This window comes from Gekko japonicus, unplaced genomic scaffold (genome assembly GCF_001447785.1).
Source record: "Gekko japonicus isolate JY-2015 unplaced genomic scaffold, Gekko_japonicus_V1.1 scaffold220, whole genome shotgun sequence".
NCBI lineage: Eukaryota > Metazoa > Chordata > Lepidosauria > Squamata > Gekkonidae > Gekko > Gekko japonicus.
Genome location: NW_015165836.1, coordinates 1,376,157 through 1,398,217, shown reverse-complemented (window position 1 = coordinate 1,398,217; position 22,061 = coordinate 1,376,157). Strand labels below are relative to the sequence as shown.

The window sequence follows — 22,061 nt, the reverse complement described above, 5'->3', positions numbered from 1 at the left end:
CCAATAGGGGTTGCCAGAAGTCAACCATGATTTCCAGGAATACACCCACACAAAATACTCACAATTTTTTTTTAAAAAAATAGTCACCTGGCCATCAGTCACTATTAGCCACCGACCAAAACTTCCTGAGGTAGCCACAATGCTTCTGTATTCTCCTGCCTTCAGTGGCTTACTGCAAGAGGCACTAGTCCATGGGCCAGAAAGATATACCGGCAAATCCTAGCTAGTTATGCGTTGGAAATTGCCATCCAGATTTCTCCTTCAGTCTGGGAATTTCAAATGACCCAGCCTGATTTCCAACGTGGAACCGACACATGAGGTATCTTACATTGTTCCACTTTTCAATTCCCGAATTTTGTCAAGAACACAATACATGTAGATTACACGACAACCTTCGTTTCTCCTTCCATCTTACAGACATGCATATGCACATTAATCAACTACAATTCAAGAAGAGATGTATCTTCATGGGGCTTTACGTGTGGTGTTTCAGCAAACCATACATGACGGATACATGTCCATCAGCAAAACATTGTCCAACACAAATCTTGACGAAGGAGAAGAAGAGTTGGTTTTAATACCCTGCGTTTCTCTGCCTTAAGGAGTCTCAAAGTGGTTTACAATCACCTTCCCTTCCTCTCCCTACACAACAGGTGCTTTGTGAGGTAGGTGGGGCTGAGAGAGTGCAAAGAGAACTGTGACTAGCCCAACGTCACCCAGCAGGTCTCACGTTGTCTCAAAGCGGCTTACAATCGCCTTCCCTTTCTCTCCCCACAACAGGCACCTTGTGAGCTAGGGGGGACTAAGTTCTCAGAGAACTGCGACTGGCCCAAGGTCACCCAGCAGGCTTCATGGGGAGGAGTGGGGAATCAAACTCGGTTCTCCAGATTAGAGTCTGCTGCTCTTAACCGCTACACCATGTTGGCCCTTGATATAACCATGCATGTAATAGCATCAATAACGCAACTTTACAGCTACTGATTTTTTTATTGTTTCTTCTCCTGCTTTGCTGCTGCTGCTTTTCATGGGATAACGACTACTGCAGCTTACAGACTGGTCACTTCTTAGCTTTTAAAAACATTTAATAAGCATGCTGTTGCAAAGTGGCCTCAGGTACCATTTCACTAGGACAAAGGTGGGACATACTTTATCTGAATAAAGGCAGGGGGAAAAGTAGATTCCTTCCTGTTCTTTCTAGTTCCCCTTTCCCTCTCATGTATGAACGTGTGCATACTCTTTATACCTTTTTGTATACGCAATCCCCTTTTTCTCTTAGATATACCTCAGGGATGCTCACTAGACTGATTTCAGCATATAAGCATTGGAAACTGAGTTTATATTTCCTGGAAAGGAAGCAATTTTTGTAATGTGGTTATGGTTGGGGGAGGAGTGTTATTCCTGCTATTTGGGGTGTGTGTGTATAGGATGAAGGAGCAGCAGTGAAAGAAGAAAGAGCGTGCTCCAATTCCAAAATCAATTTTAGAAAGTCTCCACATTCACCGAAGATTCAGGGTAGTGGAACAAAGCATCCAAAGAAATTCTGGAACAACAGAGGAAAAGAATGGTTGGCAGTTTTATTGATTGTCCCTCTTGCTTCCCAGCTCTTTCAGTGTGTATTATTTTCCCAGTTATCAAGATGGAAGCTCCTGCTTAGATTAAGATGTTTCAAGAGCCAAGCCAATTTATAAATGTGGATTTTTGGAATAACTGCTAACCTATACATTGATAGTATTACAATTTTTCATATACTGTCGGACCCTATGTCTTGTGCATTGGCAATTGTTTTAAACTTCTGAGCAGTTGGAATGTTTATAAATATTCCATAACGCCTCAGCAACCAAAGCAATGGCTAGACCATCTTTCGGGTATGTTGTAGGTATGTAGGGCTATCTTTCGGCTATAATCCTGCAGAGTGCAGGGGGTTGGACTAGATAACCTGCAAGGTCCCTTCTAACTCTAACATTCTATGATTCTATAGACAGGGCTCATTTCAATCTAATGGAGCCAGCGTGTAATTCATCTCAGATTTATTTCAGTTTATTTGATTTATTCTGATTTGGGGATGGAGAGGATAAATCGGCAAAACCATTATTTTTCTATCCAAACCCAGCTCAGACTTCATAAACAGATATATAGATGCCTCAGCAAAATCAAGAGTTCCACGCTGCAAAGCACCGATTTAATTTTCAACTTCAATTCAGATTGTCACGGATTCGCAAGTGCATTTTTATGGAGGAAAAATATATTCCCTTTACCAAATATCAAGAAAGTCCAATTCTATAGAATTGCCTTAACCTGGGACACTCTTGTGCACATAATGATCGATATACCCAGTTTGCTGGCTTTGCTATTCATTTCTTGTTCCTCTCTTGTTGTTGATGTTTGGGGGGGGGGGAAACAACCCAAGAAAACAGTGCCATTCTCGATTCTCAGAGTTTAATGGTTTTAAATTTAGTTTTCCGTGTTGCTGCCTCTATACAGTCGGTATTTGCCAGGGCAGCGAAAAAGGGAGACAGAATAAGAAAGCAAGCTCATTGAGTATGATCGACCCACGACAGAGATTAAGTTCCTGCTTCAGATCCTAGTGGCCTTGTTATAATTCAGGCTCGATGACGAAAAGGAGCAGAGCCTGCCAGAGGCAGGAAGATGAGCCTGTGGGGCTTGTAATGTTCACAGACAACAGAGGCCTCGGAAGCTGAGCACATTTTTCATAGGCAATGTTGGCAGGTTACTCACCAGCACTCATTTGGAAAGAGGCCTCCAGGTTCTGTGTACACAAAGTTCCTTCCTAGGGGGGGAAAAACCCTACACAGCTGAAATTCTGAAATTATCTCCCCGGGTTATATGTGGGAGCGAGAATGTCTGAGTGCTTCAGCAGTGCCTGTTTAAAGAGATGAACGGCAGGCTGACCTGGTCCCGGATAAATCACTGTCCCTGTTTTAATGCCCTGTTCCCGTTTTGGCAGTGCAAGTCGCTTATTGTCAGCGAGGCCTCTGGCTATTCTAGCTGCCATGGGTGTGAGGGGGAGCTCTGGAATTTTAACTTTAGTTTCTGCTGTGTTTCCAGTCTTTCTTTATCTGTGTAACCGAAGCCTTCGATCTTGAGCGTCTGATGTACTTTTCTCCTGAGAATTATTGCCCATAACTGCGGGTCAAATTCCTCCAGGGGAAATAGCCTTGCTCTCCCCCCCCCCCATTTTTTCTGGCGCGTGTGACCACAACCCCAGTGGGAAGATTTTTCAAGTACATCTTTAATCCAAAGAACCACCACCACCCTCTTCTAGACTATTCTGCTAATGTATGTTTTACTCTGCCCATCTATGACCGTAAGAAAGTATTTAAATGGGTGGAAGGCCAACCCCCTCGCCAGTTCTAAAAGAGACATCCTTTCCCATCCTACTTTCTGCTGCTCAAATGGCAATCACAATTTATTGGAAAAATACTTCCCCACAAAACGGCTATAATTTCTGGTAACCTCTCCCTTCGTGACTCGCACGCTTCTCAGTCTAACCTTGCAGCAACATGGCTCTTGACACTTGACTATTTAATAGACCAAGGTGGAGCTCCAAGTGAAGTAAATCGACTGCCTTTCTGGTGAGGCTCTACTTAATATTCTGTTTACTGCTTCTGCTACATCTACATCATCATCATTTATTTGCTTAATCTGGGCTCTTCGAATCTTCTACATGCATATTGTGATTTTTGTAAGTGCTACTGTACCTCCACTCTGTACACTGTATTTTATTCTACTAGCATTCAATAAAATGTATTTTTAAAAAAGAAAGTATTGACTGATTGAGATGCCAGCCTCCAGGTGGGACCTGGGATCTTGCAGAATTACAGCTCATCCCCAGACTGCAGAGATCAGTTCCCCTGGAGCAAATGGATGCGTTAGAGGGTGGACTCTAGGGCATTGTACCTCACTGAGGTCCCTGTCCTCCCCAGGCTCCAGCCCAGGGGACATTTCCTGCAGGAGCGCACAGGAGCGGAGCTCCTGCAGTAAAGAGCCCAGGGGGTGGGCACATGCAACAAGCCCCACCCCCTGCTCCCAGCAGCTCTCAGTCAGAGCAAGAAGCAGCCAGGTAAATTGCAGAGCCCCCGCCCCTGGCCCCCTGGTCCAAAACAGTCCAGTGGCACCTTTAAGACTAAGTCTTATTCAGGTACAAGCTCTCCCTCCTCTGCCAGGACAGATCTGCACGTTTCCCCCCCCACCCAATAGCTAGCAATCCAAAACAGTCCAGTGGAGCCTGAGCGGTGGGTGTGGCCTTCTGACACACTCCCGGTGATGTCAGGGGGTGTGGCATATGCAAATGAGTTATGCCAATGAGTTGTGCTAATGAGCTCCTGCACCTCTTTTTCTATGAAATGACCCCTGCTCCAGCCCCAGATTTCCAGGGGTTTCCAAACCTGGAGATGGCAACCCTAACCCCCATTCCGCACCAGTGGCGGGGGTGGGGGAGGACCTGGCAACCCTATTGATTGAGCTGCAATTCCAGACACTCTCCAGGCCCCACCTGGAGGATCAGCAACAAACACACGGGAAACACGGCAAGGTTGAGCAAATGTAGAAAAACACCATGTCAGAACAAAACACACAGTACTATTATGCTACTATGTCTTCATATATCGATATACTTGAATACCATAGAGACCCTAGTGTATCTTATTCATTATAGTACAAAGGCCTAAAGAACATTATATATATCTAGTAGAAAAGTCCACAGCTACAGAGACAGGTTTCAGTGTTGTAGACTGTCTTGCTTCTGACGAGAGACTGATGAGAGATGTTGTAACCAGTGTTCCCTCTAAGATGAGTTAGGGTGAGCTAGCTCACCGTTTTTTAGCCTCCGGCTCACATATTCTTGTCTTCGCTCAGGAAGGATGTGGCTCCAGAGCAAACTGATTTATGCAGTAGCCCAGTCACTCGCTCACAACTTTAATGCCAGTAGCTCACCAAGTAGAACTTTTGCTCACAGGGCTCCACAGCTTACAGGGAACATTGGTTGTAACACGGTCTTCGCTCAGGAAGGATGTGGCTCCAGAGCAAACTGATTTATGCAGTAGCCAAATCGCTTGCTCACAACTTTAATGCCTGTAGCTCACAAAGTAGAATGTTTGCTCACAGGACTCCACAGCTTAGAGGGAACATTGGTTGTAACACGGTGTTTTTCTACATTTGCCCCACCTGGAGGATGGCAACTCTGAAGGCATGTAAGAAAGCAATATTAAGTGCATTTTGTTGGAAGCAGGTCAAGAGAAGGGGCCGGGAAGCAGTGTTCCCTCTAAGCTGAGTTAGTGTGAGACAGCTCACAGTTTTTTAGCCTCCAGCTCACAGATTTTAGTCCTAGCTCAGGGAGGAGGGCTCCAGAGCAAACTAATTTATGTGGCAGCCAAACTGCTCGCTCACAACTTTAATGCCAGTAGCTCACAAAGTAGAATTTTTGCTCACAAGACTCCACAGCTTAGAGGGAGCATTGCCGGGAAGTGTCTTCTCTCTCCCCCCCCCCATTTGACATGCAGGTACTTCCTGATGGGGAAGACAGGGAGGAGGTGAGCCCGCCTGGCCAACAGAAAGGGCCTTCCTTTCGCTCCGTCTCTTTCCTCAGAGTTACAGAATGATTCGCCCCCAGTGGGATCTTAAGACACCACTAAATGATTGCACCGTCTATTTAACCAACCCCTCAGCAATATCCCAGCAGCCACGATTCACGTAGCTTACAGTGTCTCTGCAAAGTAAACAGGAGCCAACCGGGTCTTGCATCCCCCAAATTTCATCCCTTGTCAGCAAAACGGTCCCCCAAGTCTGTCTGTTTGTTGCGCCAGATGTTCCCGCTGCCTACAAGACGATCCCTCCCACCTGGCCCTTTGCATCTGCTTTTTCCTTCCCTCTCACAGCTGACAAACCCTTCCCTGAAGTGCCTCAAGAGTCCCGCCAAATGTAGCTATCCTCTGCAGAGCTACAGCGGAAAGACACACTCAAGCGGAGCAAGGAAGAGTGACTTGCAGTGGCTGGGGAAGAGGAGGGAGAGGCTGGAGGGGAGCAGTGAAGCCGCACAAAACTTCTGCTGACGAGCAAGCAGCAAAAGGTTTAACTTGTGCCTGTTGCTGAGAACTTTTGCACACCACACAGATGATGGAGGGATTGGTCAAGTGCAGGGGGACTGCTCACATTTCATGAGCATGCTGCTCCATTGGATTTATTTGGTCCTGAATCCTACTCCTCCTGAATTCTGGATAGCTAAGAGAATCAGTTCCCAAGTTCTAACACATGTAGGAAGGAGGAGGAGGAGGAATCTATACCCCACCCTTCACTACCTGAAGGCGTCTCAGAGCGGCTTTCAATCTCCTTTCCCTTCCCCTCCCCACAACAGGCACCCTGTGAGGTAGGTGGGGCTCAGAGAGCTCTGAGGGAACTGCTCTTGAGAGAACAGCTCTGAGAGAACTTGTGACTGACCCAAGGTCACACCAGCAGCTGCAAGTGGAGGAGTGGGGAATCAAGCCCGGTTCTCCCAGATTATAGTCCACTGCTCTTAACCACTACACCAAACTGCCTCTCCTATTCAATCCCCAGCATCTCGAGTTTAAAGGCTGATGCAGCAGGTGATGTGAAAGGCCTCTAGCAGAGACCCTGGAAAGCAGCCAGGAGTCTGAGTAGGCAGTGCAGACTTTGATGGGCCAAGGGTCTAATTCAGTCTAAGGCAGCTTCATGTGTCCATGTGCCAGTTGGAGGCACAGTGTGATCTGATCCAGCCTGGCAGGTCTTAAAGCCAACATCTTCAATGCTCTGTAGCAGCTGCACCAGAAGAGACATGTGAAGCTACTGAAGCTCTGTTAGCATAGGAAGAGGCTCACCAGAGCAAGCTGGAGCAGTTTTGAAGAAGGAGGAGGAGGAGGAGGAGGAAGAGGAGGAGGAAGAGGAGGAGGAGATTGGATTTATTCCCCACCCTCCACTACCCAAAGGAGTCTCAGAACGGTTTACAATCTCCTTTCCCTTCCCCTCCCCACAACAGACACCCTGCAAGGTAGGTGGGGCTGAGAGAGCTCTGAGAGAACTGCTCTTGAGAGAACAGTTCTGAGAGAACTTGTGACTGACCCAAGGTCACACCAGCAGCTGCATATGGAAGAGTGGGGAATCAAACCCGCTTCTCCCAGATTAGAGTCCACACTCCTAACCACTACACCAAACGTTAAGAGAAATCTCCACCCACCCCCTTCCAGTCTCTACACATGCAAACACACAGCCCCCACTTTCTGAATTCAGCACATCACTTGCTATTACTCAGGCAAATAATAGCAGACTTGAGAAGGTGGCCAAAAAAGAATTTCTTTGCTCCCCGGCAGATCAGTCAGCACCAGGGACGCTTCCAGATTCTGCTGATGCCGGGCAAAAGTTTGAGAAGCGAGAGGCACCTGACAAAAGCCACACTAGCTCTCCTACCGCACAGCCATCCCCGACTGAATTCCCAGTAGCATCACAAAAGTACACAACAAGACTTTTGACGAGCGCCGCGCATCGCTGATGTCACTTTAATCTTTCTTCCCCCCTATTCAGTTATAAAATAGGTCAGGGCCAAACGCAGAAGCAAGCGTCGGAAACAGCGCCAGTTTGCCTGACAATGGATTACCCACACACACAGACACACAAAGTAGAAATTGTCACAACAGGCACCATTTGTAAAGGCTACGGGACTTCAGATGTACTTGCAATCCTGTCATGTACAGGCAATGTACAGGGGCTGAGACAATGGTCTAGATGCTCAGGTGCAAGGGCCCCCCCTAATCTGACTAAGAACTATCCTGTGCGGAAGGCTTTCCAGAGAAACGGGATCTGTCCGGCAGGACACACCTGGATGTACAGACAGAGATGGAGCTCAGAGCTTGGACTGAAGGCTTGAGAAAGTCTTAGCCTGAGCATCTTTGGAAAGCCTCGACAAACTTTCCTGCTTGGGTTTGGCTATGGAGCTCAAGGCTGGGACGGAAATTCAGTTTGCAAGAGTGGAGCAAGGCTCCTCCCCCCATCAAGTCACAGCTGACCCCATGGGGTATTCAAGGCAAGAGAGGTTCAGGGGTGCTTTGCCAAATTGCCATTGCCTGCCTCTGCCTCCCGGCCCTGGTATTCTTTGGAGGTCTCTCATCCAAATACTAACCAGGGCTGACCCTGCTTAGCTTCCGAGATCTGACAAGATCGGACTGGCCTGGGCTATCAAGGCCAGGACGTTCCGTAGGTCATTCATCCACAAGGTTGCCATAAGCTGGAAGTGACCTCACGGCTCATGGTGCACACACGAATCAGAAATCTTCCTGTTTTTCTGAGTGCTGATTTTGTTACCTATGCCCAGGTGTTCAGGATGAAAATGACAATGCTCCTTAACAAGTGAAGGATGCAAATTTTAGAAACTCTCCTGGATTTCCCCCATTGGAGTAAGAAGAAGAAGAGGAGGAGATTGGATTTATACCCCGCCCTTCACTCGGAGTCTCAGAGCGGCTAACAAACTCCTTTCCCTTCCCCTCCCCACAACAGACACCCTGTGAGGTGGGTGGGGCTGAGAGAGCTTCGACACAAACTGCTCTTTCAGGCACAAGCTAGAGGAGTTCAGGGGGGCTCCATATGGGCATGCGGGGGTCAGCAGGTGGGACTTAGCCCAATGAGCTACCCATGTTTGTGTGCAATCAAAACTCTGTGCTTGCACAGAAGGGGGAAGGGGATGGGCAGGCAAACAGTATGAACTGTCAGGATCCACAGCAAAACAACGAAGTACACGCTTCCAAGAAGGTTTTACTTTTATTGAAAAGCTATAGATGTGGTAACATGAACACTGTTAGGAATGGCGGGTTACCTATGTGCATAATAGGATATAGGGCATTCGTATGCACCCCCCCACGTAGTGCCCAATTAAAAGGGTTCCCGCGTGCGGGCATTTGGCTGAGAACTAACGGCTGCAGAAGCTGGGAAGGTAAAAAGCTTCTCACGGGTTGTAGACACACCAACTCCTCCAGCGGCCTTGAGAGATATGCGTTACAGCTAAGATGCAATTAAGCGCATGGGAAGGAATGCACAGCAATTAGAAACATACACCACACTCACCTGCTGGAATGCCGGGGGTTTGGCATAAACTCTCAGAGCCTGGCTGACACAGCATAGCTGTCTGCACTCCAGGCTCCACCCCCAACTTCCCTTCCCCTCTATTAGTCTTGGTATGGCTGTCCAAGACTCCCAGCCTGATGACAAGAACCTAGGGCAAGGGTGTCGAACATAAGGCCCAAGGGGCGGACGCGGCCCGTGCAGGGCTCTTATCCGGCCCGCAAGCAACTGGTATGTATGGAAATGTAAGGTACTCCCTCTTTTATGGCATCCCTTGGGGGAAAAAACCTAGTCTTGCATATGATTCAATACATTTATTGGGTATTTTGTGGGTTCCTCGGCAAATCAATTGCTTTCACTGTTAGGAATCAATTGCTTTTGTTTGTATTTTGAGCAAAAATAATACGTTGTCGAAGGCTTTCACGGCCGGAGTTCATTAGTTGCTGTAGCTTTTCCGGGTTGTGTGGCCCGTGGTCTTGGCATTGTAGAACCCGACGTTTCGCCAGTAACTGTGACTGGCATCCTCAGAGGTATAAACACAGAAAGATGGAATACTCTGTAGCACCTTGACACAGAGTATTCCATCTTTCTGTGTTTATACCTCTGAGGATGTAGATATATGTATGTATATATATGTTTATACCTCTGAGGATGCCAGTCACAGTTACTGGCGAAACGTCAGGTTCTACAATACCAAGACCACGGGCCACACATCCCGGAAAATCTACAGCAACTAAAAATAATATTGTTAGGCCCTGGTCACACGGAGCATTAGGCACGCTAGAGGGACGGAAGATAGGTGGATTTTCCGGGCGCGATCTCACCGCCACATCTGGGAAGCGTCGAGCTCCTGTGGCGAACCCGAGGCTTCCCGCGGAAGATGCGCGGTAAAAAAACCTGAAACCGCGGAGACTTCGGGAAAAAACCTGAAACCGCGGGGCAAGGGCGGGCGTCTGATTGCATTTCCGGTGGTAATTCCGGCACCCACCCATGTCCCCTCGCAAAAAGTTTTTTTTCAAAGTCTCCCTGGATGCGCACAAGCACCCAAGGGAGCATACGCACATTTGAGTTTTTAAAAAACCCCAACCCCGTTTACCCCGCGCCCCGCTTCTTTGCCGTTCCGCAGGACTGCGGAGTGATCGGCACTTCCCCCCTACCACGGGACCTCCACGGGACCTCCATGGTAGGTCTGCTCACGCAACTGCGCAGTTTTTAGCCCCGGGGCAAACAGCCACGCTCCCCCCCCCCCCATTTTCCTGCCCATGTGCCCGCAGCCTTAATTGGGTCTCCCTGTGTCCCTTAGAAAGTTTATATCCCCTATACCTGACATTAGATTTTATGGCACACATTGGCTCGGCCCAACAAAGTGACGTTTATGTCAGATCTGGCCCTCGCAACAAATGAGATTGACACCTCTGACTTAGGGCATTATTCCTCCTGGGTCTGCATATGCCTCGGGATGGGGTAGGAATGACCTGGTAGAATCCTGAGATGGTAGACCAGGCTACCCTTTGTGCACTCTCCTTTTAATCCATGCTCACCACGGTATCCTCCAAGCAATTCTGCACTAAAATCAAATGCGACCTTCTTTTAAATCCAGGGTTCTTGGTTTTTTTCCCCATTCTGCACTAAAATCAAGTTCAACCTTCTTTTTAATCGGGTTTTCCCCCCCCATTCTGCATTACGTTACCTCCCTTCAGCGGTCAGCCCGGTTTCAGCCTGCTGTTGCCCTGGGTTATTTGGAGGCTGTTTTGCCCTGGACTTAAATTGCCTTGACTCAAACACTGAGAAAATCCAGAGTGGCCAGCAAATGCGGAAAGGACCTACCTGCTGTAGCCAGAAGGTATCGTTTTTGGCTGCCTTGCAAGCAAAAACCTTCCCCACGAGTAAAAAGGCAGTGCACTGAAAGATTCTAGGCTTGTGCTTCACCTGCTGGGCTAGTTTTCTACTTGCAGGGAGCTTTTAACAGATGGAAGTGTTTAAAAGAAGCAACTCCACTGCTTGAGCCGCTCAGCATTGCACAGCAGGCGAGACTGCGGAGCGGTTCTAGAAGCTAACCCAACTCAACAGGGAGTGCTGCTCTATAGAAGAACACAAGACTGACGGCATCTGGCGTCGGGAACAATGCCTGGACCCACAGGGAGAGGTGAGCAGGAAAACAAGCTGTCTGGGACTGCTTTCTATTGTGGTCGGTCATCCTGGATGCCGCCTGTCGCCTTCTCATGAGACACGGCCCACGCCTCACCTTGAACATCTGCTTGACCTTCTGCCGGGGCAGGTTGACGTTCAGTTTGTGCATCAGCTGGAGGACTTCGTTGATGCTCAGGCTGCCGTCGCCATTTTTGTCCGCCTCGTCAAAGGTTTGCTTCAACCACATGTAGGGGGAGTCAAGGAAAGGAGAGCAAATCAGTGGCGGGGACAGCATCCCCACACACACACACACAGAGGAAGCGCCCAAATCCAGGCATTTAACAAGGGCAAAGAAGCATAAGAAGAGCCACACCGGATCAGACCGACGGCCCATCAGATCCAGCATTCTGTTCACACAGTGGCCAACCAGCTGCCTCTTGGAAGACCAGGAGAAGAAGAGGAAGAAGAAGAAGAAGAGGAAGAAGAAGAAGAACAGGAGGAGGAGGAGGAGGAGATTGGATTTATATCCCGCCCTTCACTAGGAATCTCAGAGTGGCTTACAAACTCCTTCCCCTTCCCTTCCCCACAACAGACACCCTGTGAGGTAGGTGGGGCTGAGAGAGCTCTTTTGAGGACTGCTCGTGAGAGAACAGCTCTGAGGGAACTTGTGACTGACCCAAGGTCACACCAGCAGCTGCACGTGGAGGAGTGGGGAATCAAACACGGTTCTCCCAGATTAGAGTCCGCCCTCCCAACCACTCCACCAAACTGGCTCTGCAACAGCATCTTCCCGCCCGTGTACCCTGGCCACTGATAGAAAGAGGTACCCTGCCTCTGGGACTGGAGGGAGTAGACACAGAGCCCACCTTCCCACCACAAGATGGAATCATCCATCCACTTCTAGCCATTAGTTCGTCTGGACCAGCACTGATCCTTCCGACCTGCATCAGCTCTCCAAGATCCAAGGCAGGGGTCTTTCCCAGTTTAGAAAACGAAATAGGTCCAGGATCAGAGCTGGGACCTTCTGTGTGCAAAAGCCGGCCTAGCCTCTGAGCTACAGGGGCCTCTGGCCAACCGAGCCCAGGAACCTGCCTTCTACTAAGTCAGACCTAGCTCAGTATCATACATTCTGGCAAGCGTCTCTTCTCAGAAGGCGGCAGAGGCTGCCTTCCCAGCCTGGCTGCCTTTGAACTGGAGACTGGACTTGGGCCTTTCTGCATAGAAAACACCTGCTTGGTCACTGAGCGATAGCCTCTCTCTGGTGGATTCTCAGATGGGTCCTTGTGGCACCTCCATGCAAATCCAAACAGTCACATAATATGAGCAGAGGAAAGAGCAGGTGGCTGCAGGACGTGCCCACAGAGCAAAGCCCACCATAGTGCTAATATGCAATCAAAGGCATATTAGCCAACAAGAGAGAAGAGATTGGATTCCTACCCCGCCCTTCACTACCCGAGGGAGTCTCAGAGTGTCTTACAAACTCCTTTCCCTTCCCCTCCCCGCAGCAGACACCCTGGGAGGTAGGTGGGGCTGAGAGAGCTCTCTTGACAACTGCCCCTGAGAGAACAGCTCTGAAAGGCTGTGTGACTGACCCAAGGTCGCACCAGCTGGCTGCATGTGGAGGAGCGGGGAATCAAACCCGGCTCTCCCAGATTAGAGTCTGCGCTCCTAACCACTACACCAAACTGGCTCTCACTACACTACACAAAACAAGCGGTGCCATCCGAGAGGCCTGGTTGCAAGTCACCACAGGGCGATGCCTAGGAGACTGACTCACTGATCAGGAAGCTCCAAGTCTCCTGCAGGTCTCTCTTGGCCTCAGCCCCTCTCCACCTGCAACACAGGGGGGGGGGATAATACTTGCTTGAAAGGGGTTGTTGCATACTGGGCCCAATCGGTGGAATGGGGGTACATTTCACTGAAGGCCCAGAGGTCAGTGGACAGTGAACTGAATTTATCCTCATCAGAACTCTGAAAGGTAGGCTAGGATAACTGGTCCAAAGTGACTAGGTAAGCCTCATGAATTAAATCAGGATTTGAACTCGGGGTCTGCCTGCTCAAAGTCAGTGCCCCTCATGGCTCTCTTTGATGCATGCCATCACTCTAGGGATCTCCCTACAGCGTCACACCAATCCTTGCTCTGACTATCAAGAATCTACAGTTAAATTAACCCCAAATCTATTGTTTGAGAAGTTCACATGGCAAGGTTGGAACATTGGGTTTTAAAAAATAATGGGCTTTTTTAAAAATAATGAAATGAGCTTTAAGGAAACAGGATAGCTGATAAGGATACTGGTCTCTCGTCCTCTGCCTTTTCGACAAGCTGTCTTCATCACTGATGCCGGCCATCAGGTACTTGAGGCCTGTGATCCATGTCCGAGCCTCTTCCCCGCTGGACGAGACCAGGTCCAGGGACTCCATGTGGTCTCCGTAGTAGATACTGAAGCAACAGTTGGGGTCGAAGCTGCCATCCGCGTAGCGCTGGAAGATCTCGGACTGTTTGCCCTCACACACCTCCTGGATCGAATCTATAGAGACTGGAGTGGGGAATGGGTGGGGAATGGGTGGAAAGGAGAAGAAAGACGTCACATGAAGTTGTGCCTGGCAACAGTGCAGTGTCTGGAATAAAGCCTCACTCCCAAAAGGGGTATCAGGTGATGCCCCCTGTCTTACAGGTGATAAGAAAAACTCAGAGGAGGACCAGTCTATCAACTAAGAGCCTCCAGGCTCAGTGGCAGTCTACCTCTGAATAGCAGTTGCTGAAGGACAAATGACAACAAGCAGGGGTCATTTCGTAGAAAAAGAGGTGCAGGAGCTCATTAGCATAACTCACTAGCATAACTTATTTGCATATGCCACACACCCTGACATCACCGGAAGTGTGTCAGAAGGCAACACCCACCGCTCAGGCTCCACTGGATTGTTTTGGATTGCTAGTTATCGGGGGGAGGGGGACGTGCAGAGCTGTCCTCACAGAGGAGGGAGAGCTTGTACCTGAATAAAACTTGGTCTTAAAGGTGCTACTGGACTGTTTTGGACCGGGGGGGGGGCTCTGCAACTTCCCTGGCTGCTTCTTGCTCTGACGGAGGGCTGCGGGGAGCAGGGGGCGGGGCTTGTTGCATGTGCCCGCCCCCTGGGCTCTTTACTGCCGAAGCTCCGCTCCTGTGCGCTCCTGCAGGAAATGACCCCTGACGACAAGAGACCCAGATTCTTTTGCTACCATGGAAACAGGATGCTGAATGAGGTGGACCCTTGGTCTGATCAAGCAGGGCTCTTCTGAGCAGCCCTCCCCCCTTTTCCTTTTGCATTTGTGGACTGTCTCCACAAAAACATCTCAGGATTGGGCACCTGACGGCAGCAGCAACAGAAACCTGTTGTCATCACTGTGTCTCTCCCAAAATCAAAGACTCAGACGACGAAACTGTCCGTGAATGAGAAACTGTCCGCGAATGAACACTTTGCACAAAATGTGCTTCGCATAAGGCAGTTTCACACCTGTGTAAAGAACCTGGCTGTGTTTCCGTCCAATCAGAAGCTCAGAGGAAGGTAGCTCCCCATCGTCGTGTCAAATAAGATTTAAAAATGGTGGCGAATCACGTCAAAAACCAGGAACCATTTTGGAATTATAGAAACAGTTCCCCTGAAAGATTGGCAGCCGTTGAGCAGAATAGATGAAAAATACAATATATATATAAAAAAGCACCCAGCAGAAAGCATAATTTTTGGAGATTATGGTATACTGTTGAGATTACAAAATGCACCTCACTTTAAAATCAGACATCTGTTCTCTAGGACCTGCGTTCTGCCAGGAAGGAAGAGAGAGATAATACACTTGTATGCGGCAGCAGAGATCAGAGAATCCCAGACGGAGAACATTTCTAAGAACCTAAGAGCGGTCTCGCTGGACTGGACCCAAGCGTGAAAGTGACGGCCGTCTTCTACTGTTTACTGTCAGTTGGTGCTTATTTCATCAATGTCGAAACAAAAGCCAACAAAATTGTAAAAAAAAGAAGAAGCTTTTTTAAAACATTTAAAAGCTCAAACAAGAAGGACGTTGGAAATCAATGATCAGACCCTTTAATTCTTTATACTTCTTAAAGGGACAGCGGGGGGCCATGAGGGCTTGAGATTAAATTGGATGGCCAATGCTCCCTCTAAGCTGTGGAGTCTTGTGAGCAAAAATTCTACTTTGCGAGCTACCGGCGTTAAAGTGGTGAGCGAGCGATTCGGCTGCGGCATCAATTAGTTTGCTCTGGAGCCGTCCCTTCCTGAGCGAAGACAAAAATGTGTGAGCTGGAGGCTAAAACACCGTGAGCTAGCTCACACTCACTCAGCCTAGAGAGAACACTGAGTTGGGACCACAGTGTTGCGGTGTGCGTTCCCAGTGTTCCAAACAGGCCGCAAAACCTGACAAAGCCCCCCTTGGTGAGCTACCACAAATAGCTGCCAGGCTGCTTTCGGATGGGTGGGAGTTGTTCACACACAGCTTACGTCACGTTTGGCAGCTGCCAGTTCACATTTCACACATGCCTTGAGAGCATCGCCTCCCTTGGAAAGACGGCAACCCGTCAAGCGGAACAGATGAGGCGGTGAAACCAACAGATTCTGGAAGTCCCAATCTGACTGCTGGAGGTGTTAAAAAGAAAAAAAACCTCACACAAATATTCTTTAACCAGTTATTAGGGAATCAAGAAGCTCCCCATCTGTCGGTGGAACAACACATGCGCTTGTGGAGGGAGCATCTTCAGTTATATGACACTCCAGAGGGTACAAGGCCCAGGATGAAGGTCTGTTGTGATCAGTACACAGTCTTGGGTAAAAATTCTCTCTCTTGCTCTCTTTTTTTACTGATATCATCCAAGCTCCTTCCACTAGAAGAAGAAGAAGAGATTGGATTTATACCCCACCCTTCACTCGGAGTCTCAGAGCGGCTTACAAACTCCTTTCCCTTCCCCTCCCCACAACGGACACCCTGTGAGGTAGGTGGGGCTGAGAGAGCTCTGACAGAAACTGCTCTTTTTCAAGAACAGCTCTGACAGAACTATGGCTTGCCTGAGGTCATCCAGCCGGTGCAAGTGGAGGTGTGGGGAATCAAACCCGGTTCTCCCAGATTAGAGTCCACGCACTTAACCACTACACCAAACTGGCTCTCACACCAAACTGGCTCATTAGAAGTTGGATAAATGTCAAATGGGAAGTCTAGGACTATCTCTGAAGAAGAGTTTCTGGGAGCCACGGGAGGAAGGACTACTGCGTCCTTGCCTGTGTTGTTGGCTTCCTGGAATCATAGCCCTGGTGGGCTATGGCTGAAAGTAGGATCATGAGCAACCATGGAGCCCCGTTTGCAGCACTGCGCAGGGAGAAGGGAAGGGTCAGTGAGAGGAAGCCTCCCATTATGGCTGAGCAGGAAGAGGGGCTGGCAGAGAGGGGCATGTGGCTGCAGCAGTGGGAAATTTTGGCCCTCCCTTTACGTCCCCACTGCTGGACCTCCTGATGGCCCCTGGTCTTTTTGGCCACTGTGTGACAGACTGGATGGGCCTTTGGCCTGATCCATCACTGGCTTCTCTCTCGTGTACTGGGCAAGCCAATATCTGGCCCAGAAGGGGACAGGAGTGAGTGAGAAAGGGACAGGCCCCTTGGGAGGTAGGATACCAAATACCTGGAACACCACCCGCCCACCTCTTTTGGCCGTGTGGACCAAAGTTGAATGGATGCTGGACCAGACGGACCAGTGCTCTGATCCAACAAAGCAATTGCTCTTAATATGCAAAAAAAATGTGTCTTTGCTATGCCTGTGAGCAACTTCCTAGCTCCAGTTAGTGGAGGCTGCCAAGGAGCGCCATCAATCAGTGTGCCTTTTCACCGATTACTCAAAAAAAATGTGTCTTTGCTATGCCTGTGGGCAACTTCCTAGCTGCACTTAGTGGAGGCTGCCAAGGAGCGCCGTCAATCAGTGTGCCTTTTCACCAATCACGGAGAGCAAAGCTATGAACATGTGACTGGATTGGTCCATTGGCATTTCTAGAGCGGGGTTCCCCGGTAGGGTGCCCACGAGTGCCATAGCAGCTGCCAGCACTTCCCCTTGGCACCTGCTGAGCTTTTCAGAAAGTGGGTGGGGCCCGCCGTAAGGCAGCACTTGTTACGGGTTGCCCTCTTTCGAACGAAAGGGTTTTCCACTGGAGGATCAGGAGGACTGGGAAGAACATGGACTTTCCTCCGTCAGTGTGTGGTCCCATCCTTCCTCCTCCTGCGGAAGCCATTTCTGGCTTGTCTGCACCTCCTGTGGAAGCCGTTTTTGGGGTAGTGTTTGCCACCACCTCTCAAAATTCCAACCACGCCCCCAAGCTCAAAAAGGTTGGGGACATCTCCTGTAGCCCAGTACAGGAGATAAACACAACTGGATATGCTAGGTATCGGACCTTGGGCCTTGTGCATAGAACTCAGGTGGTCTGTAACAGCATTATGGCCAGTTTGGTGTAGTGAGCCAGTTTGGTGTAGTGGTTAAGTGCGTGGACTCTAATCTGGGAGAACCGGGTTTGATTCCCCACTCCTCCACTTGCAGCTGGCTGGATGACCTTGGGCAAGCCGTAGTTCTGACAAGAGCTGTTCTTGAAAAAGGGCAGTTTCTGTCAGAGCTCTCTCAGCCCCACCCTCCTCACAGGGTGTCTGTTGTGGGGAGGGGAAGGGAAAGGAGTTTGTAAGCCGCTCTGAGACACCTTTGGGTAGTGAAGGGCGGGGTATACATCCAATCCCTTCTCCTCCTCCTCCTCCTCCTCTTCTTCTTCTTCTTCTTCTTCTTCTTCTTCTTCTTCTTCTTCTTCTTCTTCTTCTTCTTCTCCTCCTCTCTGAAGGTGTCTTATGCTGTCACCCCATTGGTCCATCTAAGCCACTGTCACCAAATCTGGCTGGCAGCAGCTTGCAAAGATGTCAGTCCCCCCCCCCCCAGAACAAATACCACAAATTCCGTTCCTGGGGTGGGGTGGTGGGCTGTCCTTCTTTGGAGGTTTTCAAGCAGAGGCTAGATGGCCGTCTGACAGCAATGCTGATTCTGTGAACTTGGGCAGATCACGAGAGGGAGGGCAGGAAGGGTCGCATCCGTGCTTAGTTCTCGTGGCCCTTTCTTACATGCCCAGGGAAATGCTGAGCGCCACTTTGGGGTCATGAAGCAATTCTTCTCCAGGCCAGTTTGGCCGGGGATCCTGGAGGCTTTTTGCCATCTTCTGGGTGTGGAGCAGGGGTCACTGGGGGTGCAGGGGGGGGAGGTATTTGTGAATTTCCTGCATTGTGCAAAGGGTTGGACTAGATGACCCTGGAGGCCCCTTCCAACTCTATGGTTCTATGATTGTAAAAAGATCCTTTTCAATTGGAGGCACCAGGGACTGAGCTGGGACTTTATGCATTTTGCAAAGCACATGCTGGAGGACTGAGCACATGGCTCTTCTATGCAGACCTGTAGAGTGCATCATCCAAAGTCTCTCGTCCCAATACAATTTCAGGCCTAAGGGCTGGTCTATGCAGACTGTTGGGGGTTCACTGTTGGAACCTAAGATACTCTAGTTGCAAAAGGCAATTGGAGGTCAGTGTTGTATCTGAGGAAGGGGCTTTAATGCATCTGCTCCGTACTGCTTCCCAGATCAAAAATGCCCTCTTGGGTTGTGTCCCCCCCAAAGAGGGGGGGGGAACAAGCCCACCTTGTGTAGCAGTGTGGGTTAGAGTGACAAGTAATACCAAAGGGGTCCCAGGTTCAAATCCCCACTCTGCCATTAGCTCACTTGGCAGAAGGTTACTGTCTCTGCATAACCTGCCTCACAGGGTTGTTGTGGGAACCAAGGGGGATGGTCCATGTACTCTGAGCTTTTTGGAGAACCTGTAGGATAAAACTCTCTTAAATAAGTGCATTGCCTTTTTCCATAAGGGGCTTTTAAAAAGCCTGGGGGGGTGTCAGTTTTGATCAGGGAAATGTCACAGAGAGCGAAGCATAAACTCCTCCCTGTCTAATCCACGTCCCTAATCCATAGCCCCACACAACACTGCTTTCCACTGCTTTTTATTGCTATATTATATGCCCGGAGATCTAATCATGGATTCCCAGCATCCGATCCAGTTTGACCCAAAGGTGTTCAAGTGCCCGTTCAAAAACATGAAATGTAAAATGTGAATCACACCGGTCTGAATTTGCCAAGTCTGACCCGTCAAAACTGTATATGACAAAACGAAGCACTTTTCCCCCAATTAGTCTTTTTTTATTAGTCTTTTCGCAGTTCAGATCAGAAGTTCACCCACCCATGAGTAATCTGAACTCCTCAGAATAACGGCCACATCATAGATGCAGAAACCCATTACGGCTGGATCCCTGCAAAGCCTGGAATAAATTATCTCCCTCCCCAAAAAATTAGTTCCCTGTACCCAGCATATGGTGATTCATTTCTGCACGCCAGTCCAATCTCAAGAGGAGAAATTGGTCAGTTCCAAAGGGTGGCTGTCACGATGTACGGAGTGATGGAAGCCGAAAGACTCCAGAGGGAGGCCGCGGACTATAAAGGTCCTCCCGATAGAGGCTGTTCTTTTCTGCACTTGAAAATGCTTCAGAAAGGGGTGGGGGAAAGGCAGGCAAAGGGACCCCTAAATTATGAACACAGATTGAGTTCACGGTACCCGGAATGGGTAGACCGGCTGACAGCAAATTTCCGGTTGCTTTCCGCCACGCAATAGAAGGGGAACCATAATATAAAGTCAGCAAAAAGCAGAGAGGAGAGACCGTTGACAAAAATATAAAAGGAGTGCGAAAAGAAAGAAAAGAATCAAAATGGGGAGCATCCTTAGATGGGCCGCGTCAACAGATTAGTGGGGGGCCCCTCTGTGCTGAAGATAGGGTTGTCAACCTCCAGGAGGGGGCTGGCTATCTCCAGAATTACTGTGTAAAACAAAAATAAACCACACTGTGCTCACTTATATCACACATTCTCTATTATTATATAATAAAAATGGCATGTAGGTTAATAATACTTGTACATCAAAAGCATAACCCTCCTGGTATATAACAAAGCATCTTAAAGGAATGATACAGTTGAGAAGAACTTGTATCGGGGTTTTTTGTCTGAAGACGCCTCTCATGGCTTGACTTCAGGTAAGGTGAGATTCTTCCGAATCTCAGCTGGCTGACGTGTTTCGAAAATTTTCTTTGCCGAAGCCAGCGTGAAGAAAAGCCGATATCACTCTAAAGAGTCACCCAACTTTCATGGCATCAGCCTGCGGACAGTGGGTTCCAACTTCTGGCATCTCTTTCTCTAGAACCAGGGCTTTTTTTGTAGAAAAAGCCCAGCAGGAACTCATTAGCATAATAGGCCATACCCAACAGCAGGAACTCATTAGCATATTAGGCCACATCCCTGACAGCACAACTTATTAGCATATTAGGCCACACCCCGTGTTACCAGACGTGTGGTCATCCAGCCACACCCACCTTTTGCTTCTTATTCTGTTTACCTTATTTGTTGTCAAAACCAGTGCTTTTTTTGGAGGAGGAACTCCTTTGCATGTTAGGCCACACACCCCTAATGTAGCCAATCCCAATGAGTTCCTGCTGTTGGGTGTGGCCTATTATGCTAATGAGTTCCTGCTGGGCGTGGCCAACTTGTGAGCCAGCCGGAACTCCGTTCCTGAGCGTTCCTGCCCAAAAATAGCCCTGTCTAGAACTACAGCTGAGCTCTGGACTGTATAGATTGCTATTTGTTTGCTTGTTTAGAGCACTCGTGCCACTTCTCCTGGAGAAAATGGCTGCTTCGGAGGGTGGACTGTATGGCATTATACTGCCAGGGTCCCTCCTCGCCCTCCCAGGCCCCATCTTCAAATCTACAGACATTTCCAAACCCAGAGCTGGCAACCAGTGTTCCCTTTAAGCTGAGTTAGCGTGAGCTAGCTCACAGCTTTTTAGCCCCCGGCTCACACATTTTTGTCTCAGCTCAGGAAGGATGGCTCCAGAGCAAACTAATTTAATGCAGGTGCCAAATCGCTTGCTCACAACTTTAATCCCAGTAGCTCACAAAGTAGAATTTTTGCTCACAAGACTCCACAGCTTAGAGGGAGCATTGCTGGCAACTATAGTCACAGATCCTTACTTTTGGCTTTCTCGTTCTTCCGGGAGGGTCTCCAGCGAATGCATGACTTGTGCTCGTCCAGGTAGTAGAAACGAACAAGGCCTTTGGAACTGCCACGGAGTTTGATCATCTGAGTACCCGCTTGCATGGAGCTCATACATCTTTCCACTACAGGGGGAAAAAAGGAGAGGGAGAGAGGAAACGTTATGGGACAACCGCTTCCTTTTCACACTTAGAAAGACACGCGAACAAAATACATGATAGGCGACTTCTGCTGTGCGGAAAATCGAGGCGGATCCTGTGGCTCCATCACACAAACCACTGGATCGGACAGCCAGTTTGGTGTAGTGGTTAAGAGTGTGGACTCTAACCTGGGAGAACTGGGTTTGATTCCACATTCTTCCACATGCAGCTGCTGGTGTGACCTTGGGTCAGTCACAAGTTCTTTCAGAGCTGTTCTCTCAAGGTCAGTTCTCAAGAGAGCTCTCTCAGCCCCGCCTACCTCACAGGGTGTCTGTTGTGGGGAGGGGAAGGGAAAGGGATTGTAAGCCGCTCTTAGACTCCTTCAAGTAGAGAAGGGCAGGGTATTACTCTTCTTTTCTGCTGCCAGGACTTGGGAGGCTCTTTTCGCTGTGCCCTGCTGGCCAGTGGGTCAGAGACTGCAGAGTTCCCTGGACCTTTAAAAAAATACAACTCTGGAAGCTTTTGCTCTCTCTCTCTCTCTCTCTCTCTCTGACCAGGCCTTGGACAAAA

The 22,061-nt window shown here is 49.1% G+C and overlaps 1 protein-coding gene across 1 annotated transcript in view; it reads right to left on the bottom strand.

The window, feature by feature from the left end:
* Positions 1-21,471, bottom strand: part of PLCH2 (phospholipase C eta 2) — a gene marked incomplete at its 3' end in the record, with an annotated part of 135,966 nt that extends 114,495 nt beyond the window's left edge. Inside the window, exons 1-3 of the mRNA XM_015410927.1 lie at positions 21,330-21,471; positions 13,505-13,748; positions 11,327-11,456 (exon numbers count right to left, since the gene is read on the bottom strand). Coding sequence (XP_015266413.1) covers positions 11,327-11,456; positions 13,505-13,748; positions 21,330-21,465 — 510 coding nt within the window. The remainder of the gene's footprint in view (positions 1-11,326; positions 11,457-13,504; positions 13,749-21,329) is intronic.
* Between the last annotated feature and the right edge of the window lie 590 nt (positions 21,472-22,061).